General features: G+C 34.7%; 1 protein-coding gene across 1 annotated transcript; it reads left to right on the forward strand.

Moving 5' to 3' along the window:
• The first annotated feature begins 11,388 nt into the window (after window positions 1-11,388).
• Window positions 11,389-13,023, forward strand: LOC105771411 (universal stress protein PHOS32). Its single transcript, XM_012592869.2, has 3 exons — window positions 11,389-11,918; window positions 12,035-12,132; window positions 12,354-13,023. Exons 1-3 carry the CDS (start codon window positions 11,600-11,602, stop codon window positions 12,636-12,638), a joined length of 702 nt encoding a protein of 233 aa, XP_012448323.1. The 5' UTR covers window positions 11,389-11,599; the 3' UTR covers window positions 12,639-13,023.
• Window positions 13,024-14,022: the final 999 nt, after the last annotated feature.

The following is a 14,022-nucleotide window of genomic DNA, read 5'->3' on the forward strand; positions in this document are numbered from 1 at the left end:
AATCAATTAAAATTAATATCATATTTTGGAAGTTAATTTTCAAGTCAGACAATTGGCCTAATGGATAATTAAACTTAAAAATTGGATCTAAGATTGTAAAGCGGGCCTAGAAGCCCAAACCCGAGACTGAGACCCAAAAACTGGTTGAATCGGACCCAATATGTGAACCGGGTCGACGGTCCAAGCAGTGGCTAGACCAGACCAGTCGGGTCGCCATTGACCCGAACTGAACTGGCTCCGGGTGCCATAAGGGTGTCGCACCTGCACTATCAGACGTGGCATGCCGGTGGCTATGACAGCGGCGTCTCGGTGGTCGGCAGCGATTGGTCTTCGGTGGTTGAGCAGTGGAAGAGTTACACTTCTACTAGGACTCTACCAAAGAATTTGATTTCAGATTAATTTTTCCAAAAATAATATTATTTTAATAGTTTAATATTAAATTTAATTTAATACTTATCTTAATAGTATTTTATTAATTTAATATTAAAGTGATTATCTTAATATTAAATTTAATTTATTGTTTATCTTGTAGATAAACATTATATTATTTAAATAAGATTTAATATTAAATTTATTATATTAATCTAATATTAAAGTGATTATGTTTAATTATAGTTGAACTCTTTAAACTCTCTCTATATAAAGAGAGTCTTGGGTCATTATTTACATACACTTGAATTCAAGAGAAAGTTGTAGAGAGAAAATTCTCTGAAGAGATTATTCTAGAAAATTTCTAGAGATTTTTTTCTGATTTACAACTTGACCCAAAAGTTTAGAGAATTTGTAAAATTACCCCACTGGTAATTTTTGTGAAAAAAATTTTTAATTCGAAGCGAGCCTACACTCGGTAGACGTGAGCTTGAAGATAGCAGAGAAAACTACTCGGTCGAAGCGCTCATCTTAGACGAATCAAAAAGGTACAATTTTGATTACGTGTTTATTACTTTAGATATCACAACAAAGATCTTGTTTTGGAAAGTTTTTTAAAACTCTGATTTTTCCTTAAATTTATTTTCCGTTACGTTTTCCAAACCCATTTTACCAACACTAACACCACCATTGGGTCACGAGCCACGGATTAAAGTCCATGACCATTGCACACAGAACATCCCTGCTAGCACTAGAAAGAACATAGGGTTTCCCCCTTATTTATTGGTTAAATTTTTCCCATTTAGTTATATTTAGCATACATTTTAGCATTTTCAGTTTAGTAAATTGCATTTTATAACTCAGTGAATCCTAACCTATTTATCCTTAATTTTGCTATCTTTCTGCATTAATGTCGCTACATGAGTTAATTCCAAATTGCGTCTAGAATTGTCGACGCACCTGACAGCTATCTGGATAAAAACTAAAATTGTGTGAGCTATCCAGTCTGGTATAAACAACATGTATGTACAAGGGTAGAATAATTCTGAGGAAAGGGCATATGTACTGTTGGATGAGGACATAAAAGGTGGACGTGAGAAGAAAAAGAGGGATTTTTTTTCAGATCATCATCTTCATCATCCTACCTTAAAGCTTGCAGTCATGGCAGCTTAAGCCTTTCACGGGTGAGCCAACGTGAAAATCAGATGTAGACTAGCTTCTGACGAGGAGACCTAAGTGCAAGACAAGAGAGAATAGAGAGATTCAGTCGAGTTATTTAGGGATAGTATTCTCCACTCAATTCTTTCTTTTTTTTTCTAAATGCTGGTTATTATTCTCTATTTTCTGTTTGTATGGAAATACACATGAATTCTTGCTTAAATGTAATCTTATTCAATCTTGCTTTTATTGTTTAATCTTGGGGTTTGAATTTTTTTTAATACGGAAGTGTTAGTGCGACCACTGACACTAGAAAGTGCAATGACAATTTGAGCCAACAAGCATTACAACAGAAGTTGAGTGAGGATTAGAGGAATTTAATCCACTTGTTCTTAATAGTGACATATTTCCATCATCGGAAGGTGAGGTTAGTATGCATGTTTTAAGTCTCAGATTAATTAGAGGAGTGACGCTGGGTAAGATATACATTGAATTTTATTACCTCGACAATCACCTATCTTTTTATACCTTGTGAGCACTTAGTATTCTGCTGAAGATTCATGTTGGGATCCCATTTTATCATTATCATATTATATGTTATTGTTTTCAAGTTCTTGCATCGACAACTATTCTCACAATTTATCTCGTTTCTATCTAGTTATTGCACCGACATTAATAGACAAAAGACTACCATCACTGTGGAATCGATATCCAACAGACTCACATCTGTCTACTATACTTGCATCGACAGTGTAGCTTTCACATTATTGCTATGACGTTAAATAGCCGATAATTCCCATGGAGCTTAACTAATAAAATAGGGTTTATTTGACCTACTTGAACTGGCCCGACTCATGGAACATATGGAGAAGTCCATCTACTTAAAGCCTTGGTTGCCAATGAAACACTCTAGTAAAACTAGAGTTACTAGGGTAATTAATGTAAATTCTAAGGGATAAAGATGTGTAGAGTTTAAATCCCTTGGGACTCTCATATTGTAGATAGACACAAATCTTGATCGTCAATGTAACTCAATTCGTATCATTGGATTTGAGGGAACTCAACTATAAATAGAGGTCTTCCCCCCTCATTTGTAATCACTCAGTTGTAAACCATAAAAGTAATAGATTACTTTTGAGAGCATTTACTCAAACACTTGGTGTCGTTATTTTTTTGTAGATTTTTGTTTGTTCGTAGCTTCTTTTTTTCTTTCAAGTTTGCTTCAAATTTAGTTTGGTGCCTTAGAAAATTTCTACAAAAATTCTCATCTCTCGAGAGTAGGTTGACTTAGGCAAGATTTGAACCCAAGAAATCTCCTAAGGCCGCGCGGTTTGTTAGACTAAATTTCTAGCCCCGTGATAGTTAGTATTTGAGCTAGTGTTTAAAGGCATCAATTGAGATGAAGAAAGGGGGAGATGAATATAATGTCTCGATAGGGAGTCATAGGAGGTCCAAGAAAAATAACATATCGAGGGATATGTTGTCAACTTTAGAAGATCGAGTGGCCAATCTCAAGGTATCCATGGGTGGTGTGAAGGAAACACTTGAGCTAGTTGAAGGGCACACCAAAGAGTTAGACTCGATAAGAGTGCAGGTTTGAGACTATGTGGCAGAGGCTCTAAGTTCAAGTTGGGATGCAATGAGTAAGACCCTCAATGTAACATCCCAAAAATCGAGTTAGAAGAAATTGGGTTTTGAAACCAAGAGTGGTTATCCCTCAACCTTGATTTTAGATTTTGGAAATCTTGACAAGGAAATTGATCTGCTTTAGTGATTAAGTGTTATGGTTATATGCGTGACATTTTGGGTTCGAATATTGTTTCTTGAAAGTTTGTTATTTTTATCAAACCCCTATTTTCGATCATCTAGCATAAGTTCTATTTCCTATCAACTTATAACAAGAATGAGCCTGCTACCTCGTGGGGTAGTTTTGGCTGGTTTTAAATTAACCAATTCTCTCAACTTCCTTTTTGGCTTGTTACATTCATTTTATCCTTTTTGTTTTACCTATCATCTCTGTGTTTTCTCTTTTTACTTGTCAATTCTTCCACCGATGATTTTTCGTTACATCATTGAGACATCTATCCTTCTAACTCCTTGCGTTGTTCATCTGTAATCAGTCGGGTAACTATTCTCTATCAAGTTCCTACATGAGTTTGTAATTAAACGAGGTTGAAATTCGTCTCTGTGACGAAAACATTGACTTACGTAATTTTGTGTTAGGTGAAGGTCTCGGGTTTAACGTTCTATTAACGATATAAGGTCTGTGAAATTGTAGTTCGATTATCGATAAGTGCGCAGTCTAATTTAGAGTTTTGCGTCGAAGTTCTTCGACATAACTTCGATTTTGGATGCTAATCTTAGCATTGTAATGTTTTTTAGGGACTAGAATTTATCCTTATTGCATCGAAACCATATCAGGTGAGTATCAAAAATCCTTTCTTCTTCAAATTTTATTCGTCAGAAAATGGGACTGTCGACGCCACACGACCGTGTGTAGGGCCGTGTGGTAGGTTATGACAGCCACATGGCTATGTCGCAAGCCGTGTACCTTACTGTTCACAAAAATTGAAAGCACATGGGCATGTGCCAAGACCGTGTGTGGATTATGAGATGCGCGGGGTTTACACGGGCTCGTGACACAAGCGTATATTCAGGCTGTATAACTCAGTATTTACGATTAGGACTACACGGGCATGTGTCAGGTCACATTGCATACACGGGCAAGCACATGGGTGTGTGCCAGATCATGTGGAATCACACGGGCCAACTTTTTAGGCCGTGTGAAGCCACACAAGCATATGAACCAATATTTAGAAACGTCATTTGAAACGAATGCAAGCCTACTATAGGGTCCTTACAATCTGAATTAGATTATATGACTTGATATCTGATGATTTGTGATGAACAACTTGGGAATTGTACGTATGTCTACTATGCTGAACCTAAGTACGTAAGATTTTTCAGAACATAGTGTGTTATTGTATAATGTATACGAATTATCCAGGTAGGATTTGTATTCTGCTAGGTTTGTTGGTACGCCTTTACGTGACTCTGTTGCTTAAGAACATGTGATATCTGGCACTGATTCTGATCTATAACCATGCATGTGACTTCATGGAAAATGTGATATTATATGTTAAGTTTCAATAAATCTACTTTATAACGCATAAACTCTCATGCCTAGTAACTCTATTACTGTATGATAGCATGACTTACACGCTTATCACTCTGCTTCTGTATATGCATTCCATGACACATTGCATGGGACATGGGATGATGTAAAATAAGGAAGTTTCTAGTAGTTTGATTATCTACATTATCTGGTGGTCTATCCACATTTCTATTATGGCAGCTTGGCTGCAATTTAATGGCTTGACCACATGTATCTGATCTAGCAATTTTAACTGTAAAATTTTGGTGGCATTGTCCACAATTATCTGTTGGTATGATTTGGCTGGACGAACTTTGGAGGAACTCTATTTTGATAACACACATCCTCTGCGTAGTTCTGTTCAGTTCTGTTATGTTATGCTCTATTTTGCTCTGATCTACTCTATTCTGTTATGTTCTGTTATGTTCTGTTATGTTCTGTTATGTTTTGCTCTGTTATGTTTTACTTTGTTTTGTTCTGCTCTACTCTATTCTATTTTGTTCTACTCTATTCTGTCCTGTTATGTTCTGATTTGTCCTGTATTGGCTGAGTTGTATGGTTATGTTATATTACACTTGTTATTAAGTTCGATGTGTTTACTCTGATTTATATACTATGTTTTGTTAACTACAGTTGAAGTTGGTTATACACTGGGCTTTATAGCTCACCTTTTGGTTTTATCTTTATGTGTTCAGGTAAGTCTCTGACTTAAGACCGGACAGCAGGTGGGAGCTCGGACTATTTTGAAATAATTTAAAAGTGCTTTTAATCTTTTAGGTTTGTAGTCTATTTCTGAGCTCGTCTTGGTTTTTGCTAAATTCATCAGTAGTTGATAATTTTTAACGTGAAGCTATATAACCACTCAAATCGACAAAACGAATTTCGATTTTCAATGTTAAACTCTCAAAAGATTTTCTACCACAAATCAAGTAAAGTTTTGAATGTTTTTTGGATAATTGCTGAAATCAGTTTTCAATACTTTGGTGTAACTCGTCCAGATTCGGCTTAAACTTCTAAGTTGTGTTTGGGGTGTTACACTCAATGATATCATGGATGATCAGACTAAGAAGCTAACAGAAAAGAATGGTGCTCTCGAAGCCATGGTAATGGCTTTAAATGAATAGGTGGCAGAACTCAAGAAGGAGCTCACTATTTGTAAAGTTGCTCTGGGTAATGGGATGTTGGTTTCGGGACCGAAGCAACACGAATGTTCCCAAGCCAAAAGAGTTTGAGGGGACGAGGTTTACAAGAGATGTGGATAATTTTATCTAAGGGTGGAACAATACTTCCATGCGATAGGCATCGAGGACGATGCCACTAAGGTAAACATTATTGTTGTCTATTTTATCGATATTGTTCTTTTATGGTTGCGTCATAGGTTCACAGATGAGAGACAAGATGGGACGACGATTGAGATTTGGGAGGAGTTCTAAAATGAGCTGAAAAATTAAATTTCCTTGACAAGATTAATGCTTTGTTAATTTCTTTTGCCTTCTACATTTGTATCTTGGATGCTCAACAACAACAATGCATTGTGCTGGTGAGTCGAGACATGAGGGGTGGAACCAAGGTATTGTTGGCAATCCAGCTAGCCAAGAATGTTTCGAGTGGTAGGACTATTGACTTGGTAGATCGGAGTGCTAAGGAAACCCCCTTGGAAATGCTAAAGGGGTAACAAACCGATATGAAACTTGTTGAATTATCAGTGTGGCTACCACCTACAAGAGGTGGGTTGTGCATCAAACTTTAGGGGAAATGTGGTGATACAAACTAGACAATGAGACAGAGTAAATGCTACGAGCAAGGTACATCTCAAACACATATCTAGTGTTTTACATTATGACTTACCATTAGTTTGGCAAAGACACAAGGGTCCTTTCAAAGTTATGAAGAGGGTAAGCCAAGGGGCTTACAAACCAGAGTTAGCGATAATACTCAAGGTTAACATAGTGTTCAATGTGAGTGGGTCAAAGTCTTTTCATATGGATCAAGAGGATCCCAATCGAGGCTAGTCACAATAGGGGGAAGTAAGAGCAGTGGCCTCTTACGATCGAGATGTATAAGTGAGAAATATAGTTCGAGTTAGGTGACGATAAAGACATAAGCTGAGGCAAATGTTCCAAGGAGCGGAACTACTTGACGGAGAGACTAGTTGGGAATCAATTGAAGCATCAAGATCATTTTGAGATGAGTCAAACTAGTGGCATTCTGAAGACGCGACGAAGGAGTCGCGAGAATGGGTGGGAGAGAATGTCACGGGTTGTGGATCAAAGTCCGTGACCATTGCGCACAGAACATCCCATGAAGGTCAACTAACTAAATGAGGCTCATTTGACTCGCTTGAATTGGCCCGAGTCGTGGAACATACGAAGAAACGCATCTACTTGAAGCCTTGGTGTCCTAGTAAAGCACTCCAGTAAAACTAGAGTTATCAGAGTAATTAATGTAAATCCTAAAAGATAAAGATGTATAAAGTTTAAATCCCTTAGGACTCTTATCTTGTAGATAGACACATATCTTGACCATCGATGTAACTCAATTTGTATCGTTGGATTTGGGGGAGATCAACTATAAATAGAGGTCTTCCCCCCATTTGTAATCACTCAGTTGTAAACCTTCAAAGTAATAGATTACTTTTGAGAGCATTTACTCAAACATTTGGTGTGTGCTATTTTTTTATGGCTTTTTTATTCATTCGTAGCTTCTTTTGTTTCCACTTTGCTTTGGTGTCTTAGAGAATTTCTGCAAGAATTCTCATCTCTCAAGAGTAGGCTGACTTAAACAAGATTTGAACCCAAGAAATTGCCTAAGGCTACACGGTTTGCCGAGCTAAAGTTTTAATCTCGTAACATTTGCATGAACTTGAATCTTTAACAACCAATTCTCAATAGAAATCTACACCAAAACATATTAATTCACTAATCTAATGCTAGGGTATTATTACTCTAGGTTTATAAACTAATTTTCCATAAAACTTCAATTAAGAAATTATGCTTTACCTTAGAGATTTAAATCGGCAATAGGAGACGAAATGAGATCAATTCTTTCGTTTTTCTTCTTAATTGATTGTAAAAGGGATGAAGGGAAAATATGTTCTCTCTCCCCTCCGACTAACATATTTAACTAGATTTTTATTAACTAAAATTTATAATAAAATAAATTAATGGCTATTAAGCCTCAACATTAAGCAATGGTGGGATCCAACGATTTTCAAGGCTGTTGGCCACTTTCCCCTTGTTATTTTATTTAGGGTTAATTGCAAGGATCTATCTCAATGCTTCAATTAAAACTTTTCCTTTAACTCACTTTGCAATTCAGTCCATGTATAAATTATAAAAACTTGATTTATTTAATTACTATTTGGTTTTATTTGTTATTCACCCATTTGATTTACTGACTTTTCGGTTTAAAATTTTAAACTGTTTAGTTTTCAAGAATTCAACCTTTAATTGAGTCTTCCGGCACTGATTAAAATCGGGTCGTTATATATATTTTATTTAATTTTTCACATAATGTCATATCATTCATGTGTACTTGATGATTTGAAAAAATTCGCATGTCAAATTTTTATTAGTTTATTTAGCAATTCACAAACAAGATTAATACCAAATACTATAATAAAAGAAACATATTGATTGTTAGGTACCAATCCACATTAGAGCTTTTTAAGTACACATTGGACATTTTATGAAAGTAGAAATATCACAATAAAACACATATTAATAATTCATGTACCAAATTAGACATTTTCAAAATACAAGTACCATATTAAACATTTTATGAAAGTACGAATATCAATATTTCATTTCCAATAAATAACAAATGGTAGTAATATTTATGTTTTTTAACCCTACTTTTCGCAAATTAATTTAGCAAGATTTCTGTGATTGGAAAAAGCCAATTATATGTCTAAAAGCTGTTCTAATTTGTCTGATTATTCCCAAATCATCGAAACTTTTGCTGCAAATCAACACTATAGAGTTGACCCTTTCTTTTGGCTTTTATTAATCATTTTGTGTCTAAGAACTTTCCAACACACATCTTTTATTTTTCCGTGTAATTATGGGTTATTTCCAAAATGATGATCAAATGGCGTTTGGTTCACGTTAGACAAATCACCATAAATGAATCATATCTTTAATTATTATACCCTTGTTAATATTAGAATAATATAAATTCCAAAAAAAATAAATAAAAAGTCAGAAGAATTATTTTTTATAAGATTGAAGTGATCTTGATGTTAACTTTCTTTTTTAAAAATATATATGTATATATCTATGAAAGGTTATAGTTCATTTCCGAATATATGCCGAAAATGAATTTTGATATGAAAAATGGTAAGATTTTCTGCCTTTTCTTATATAATTAATCAGCTTTTGGTATTGGGGTGAGTGACAAATCATATAAAAATTGCAAGGTCAGAAGAAATTTTATTTTATGAAAAATAAAAATAGAATAATCTTTCTCTATTCATTAAAATTCAAAATTTTCTATTTCTTTTATTTTTATTCGACATTATCACTAAAACAGAATTTTTACAAGATGAACATTCAAATAAGTTTCTCTAATTTGATAACACAATTATTCCTTCTTCTTTTCTTAACTTTATTCAGTAATCTCTAAAAAAATTAATATAGTAGTTTTGCTTTTCATAGATTATGATTTATATGTACTATTCAAGCTCGATTGATTGAATGATTTTGAAATATTGATTTTGTATGAAAGTACTAACATCTTGACTGGATAATAATTCACGATAAGACACGTGGCAAGCCTAAAAGATGCCTGAACAATAAGCCTACCATTAGCAAGTCGAGAGGTCACCTATGAACTTGCCCTCCCGTAAGGACTATCTGGACAACGGGTGGCCTGATCTTCATTGGGAACATAGAGTCGTTTGGTCATCAAACATCACGTGGGCTCAACTGCTTTATCTTATTAAAATCAAAATAAATGACAAGATTTGTCTTGTTAGAGACATCCTCGTCCCATCAAAGACACCCCTCCCACGAGCTCTATAATGATGGCTAGATGGCAAGTCTAACACATTAACACCATATAGCACGGGACCCCTGCCTATAAATCCCCTAAGAGCAATGAAGAAAAGATCAACTCTTCAAGAATAATTAGCCTACTCTCTCTTTACTCAACCTGCAAACTCTCTCCAACTTCATTCTCCATAACCTCCGGCTCCCCACCCTGACTATCTCAACAACCATTCTCCTCTATTCTGTACCCTTCCCTTGTTGAGCATTGTATCAATAAAGGTTGATTAATACAAACCCTTGAAGAAATTAGGATTAATTATTTTTATAATCTTAAACTTAACATTTTTGTTTAGAAATTATTGTTGCTAGTGTGATTATTGTGAATATTGTATTTGTATTTAATTTTGTGTTTAAATATAATAAAATTGTATAAAGCAAATCAACGAATAAGAAAATTGAACACAAAACGCTTAGGACAACATAAAGGATATATCGAGTTTCATCGCACAATAGTCCATTTCTTTGTATTGCTTTTTAGGGCCTAGTAGAGGTCATTGTCTTGGGCGAGTTTAATCTAAAATAATATCAATTGGACATCTTTAAATGGATAGAAGAATTTTCTTAAAATGATGTTTACAAATTTCACATACTTAGATTTGTTGTTCCCTCAAGAGAAGTAAAACAAGGCGAAGAATAATAATTTTTTGCCCATACCTTAGTATTAACCTTGAGACTTGTGCAAATTATGAAATGGTTTCCCACCCAGCTTCAAATAATGGTCATTTTTCCAAACCATTCTAACTCATTGCTTTCGAGTACAAAGTCTCTAATTTATACTAATGTCCCCAATCGAGCTAGAATGTACAAGTAGATTAGCCTCCAAGGTCCCTCCCTGTCAAAAGATATTCGAACCACATCCACTGGGCAAGGGTTTGTTTTGTTATAACTAATTTCATTCTTGACCTTTCAAATAATCAAGTGGTTTTTATTTTTGTAAACAAAAATTAATATTTTTTTTTTGTTGTAAAGTTTATTGCTTAAATTTATCTGTTCTAAATTTTTTATTGAAATGGAGGAATATTTTACAACAAAGTCACTTATGAAATAAAGGAAGAATAACAAGAAAAACTAAAATAGCCCAAGTGAGATACAATTGTGAAAATATTTTTCTTTAATAGAAATAAAATAAAAATTACATTTATATGGATTTAAACCAAAGTATTAGATTTAATATTAGAAAAATTTCTGAAAAAAAATATTTTTATATTTATATTAGTTTCAAGGTTAATTCATCTACGGTGACAAATTTTTGTTTCCATCATTTTTACTTTTACAAAACATTTGTAGTGAAAAAAGCGAAAACAATTTTTATTACTTTTTAATTTTCACATTTTTATTTTTTCAAAAACCATTTAAAAGATTTCAATCAAATATGTTCTTTTCAATGTTTTTTTTTCAAAAAAGGAAATTAACTTATGTTTTGTACAACCAAATGGGGCCTAAATTTCCAACTTTTCCCCTACTCGGGGTTTTTTTTTTTTTGAAACATGTGTCCCTCGGTTCAATCCGGCACATCTCCGAACTCGGGTATGAAGATATGGCTCTCAAAATACATGAAAGACATAAGAAAAACGAATATATATTAAAAATATGTATGGACACTCATACCCCAATCCGATCGGCAAAGCTAGGAAGGAGGGGCCTAGGATTCATGAGAAGCACGTTGAGGAATAGCCCCCACAAAGGAAAATGGAAAGGAAACCAAAGACCTGCTTTCATGATTGCAAAACAAAAGAAAGCAAAGTTTGCAAAAATAAAATAAACCCATGGCACCAAACCATCATCTAGAAATTTGGTTCATAAAGTAAACATATATATGTACGTATAATCATTTGGTGTGAAAGCCTAGCAGCGTGAGGCATTTTAGGAGATGGGAAGAACAGGGGCAAGGTTGCCAGGTTTCTGTCTAAACAGGATTAGGCCTCATGTTAGAGTGAAGTCTCCTCCAATTCAAGCCAAGCCTAATCTGGATTCTTCTAAAACTGATCAAAAAGATGAAATTAGTGGCAAAGTTGGGGAAGATAAATCCAGAAATGGAGAAAAAACTGGGTTTTTAATTGGAAGGAAAATCATGATCGTGGTTGATTCCAGCATCGAAGCAAAGGGAGCTTTACAGTGGGCACTTTCTCACACCGTTCAGTGTCACGACACTCTTGTTCTTCTTCATGTCACAAAGCCTTCAAAACAAGGTGCCAAACTGATCCCTTTTTTTTATTCCTTTTATGCTAAACATCAAAAAATGTTTTGATTATTACCTTGAATTACTCCGAATATAAGGAGATAAACTGATAACTGGAAAATACAGTGCCAAATACAAATGAAGATCATGACAAGAGCAGAGCCCCAAGGGCATGTGAACCTGTTTACTCCCTCCAAAACATGAGCAAGCAGAAGAGACCCGAGGTAGGTTGCGACATAATGAATGCTATAGTAGTCAGTCAAGTACTAGTTGGATTTTTTTACCTATATATATATATATATGTTATTTTGCCAGTTAACATCAAATTCTAATTAATTTTGATATGAAATATTACCAGCAAAACAAATTAAAACAGTTCCTATAATCATGCTAGTCTTGTTCTGTTCACAAAGGCATACAGTTAATTATGGGTTTGGAGTGTTAGGTTGAAGTAGAGGTGGCAGTGGTGGAGGGGAAAGAGAAAGGTCTAACAATAGTGGAAGAAGCTAAAAAACAAGGAGTGGCACTTCTGGTTTTGGGACAGAAAAAGAAGTCGATGACATGGCGTCTGGTAATGATGTGGGCAGGCAGTCGAATGACAGGTGGAGTAGTGGAATACTGTATCCAAAATGCTACCTGCATGGCTGTTGCAGTCAGAAGGAAAAGCAAAAAGCTTGGAGGTTATTTGATCACCACTAAACGCCACAAGGATTTCTGGCTCTTGGCTTGAAAACTAAACTGCTGCTTCATTTTTTATTATTATTGGAATATATCTTTCTAATTTCATTGTTTGTATATAATATTATTTTGAAATTCTGTTAATTCATAGTTATTTAAAGATATGTGTCTTAAAGCTGTCATGTAAATAAAAGTATATTGACAAAAGGAGAAGGGGGGCCTTTGGTGTGGGCGGAAAAAGTTGGTGTTGTGTAATTTATTCATGGCCACGGAAATTATGGGTAAAGGGAAAGACAATTGAGTCCCTTTACAACTTCAAGGTTTGCCCGATTGGGGAAAAATCCATCATCCATTTCAGTTGTAAAATTAAGTTTAGTTTTTATAATAAATTTGGAACCTTCTCGAATTACCAACATTTGTTGGCTTCAACCTTTCAACTTCTTGTTTATTTGGTTAACAATGAATGCTTTCAATCTGATTAAAATGCCAAATTTTGTGGGATATACCGTCCATTATGCTTGAATCTTAATTTCTTCACAATGATGAACTTGGATAAAAAGTTTTCCCAAAGAAATGCATAAAATAAGTGTATATCTTTTACTTATCTCCAGATATACCTGGTCGCCGGATGACTACGAGCTTGACCAGCGTAAACCATTCGTGTATTCCATATGGAATTACCGGATAGTTGCAAATTCGTCTGTTGTCCTACATGTAAAAATCCATCCAAATATAATACTAAACCAACAAAATATATGGACTTTTACATATATGTATGACATTATGTGGTTAACATGGGAGAGCCAAAATTTCTTGCAATAGGTTTATATGTTTGTTTGCTGATTCTCTGAATATTACACATCAAAAACGAACTAGAAGAAAATACACTAAAAGCCCAAAGGTAGAAAAAGATTATATAACCTGTTGTAAATGATCCATGGTTCTCAGTGGCCTAGCGAAATCGAAATAATATGTTCCTTCTGACTTCCTGTGGAATACGGATTGTCTTCCTCTACAAAACCTATTAAAAGTGTGACTTTGAGGTTGAGCATTTGAAATATGACGCATTTACTCTGTTCTAAAGCCAGTAGCCTGTAAGTTGGTTGTTCTTTAGCTGCTTCCGCTTAGTAGTCGTAGAGATAGTTTAGATATAAAAGCTGATTGTAAACGGAGCCCTTCACCGGCGGCTAATCGGAATTGTTGATCGATTTTCAAGTGACGATTTTGATGGCGAGGAATGAGGAGATCAGCAAGAGAAACAATGGCGGCAATGGTACCGGGGGGAACATGGCAGAGAGTAAAATATCCATTTTATTTTATTTTCTTTATTTTAGTCAATGGTGGTAATCAACGGGAGAGAGAAAAAGAAGAAATATAATATAATATTTAAAAAGATAGTAGCTATTAACTGATAATTTGTATAACTATTTTAATTA

Source organism: Gossypium raimondii, chromosome 5 (genome assembly GCF_025698545.1).
Source record: "Gossypium raimondii isolate GPD5lz chromosome 5, ASM2569854v1, whole genome shotgun sequence".
In the NCBI taxonomy this organism is placed as follows: domain Eukaryota; kingdom Viridiplantae; phylum Streptophyta; class Magnoliopsida; order Malvales; family Malvaceae; genus Gossypium; species Gossypium raimondii.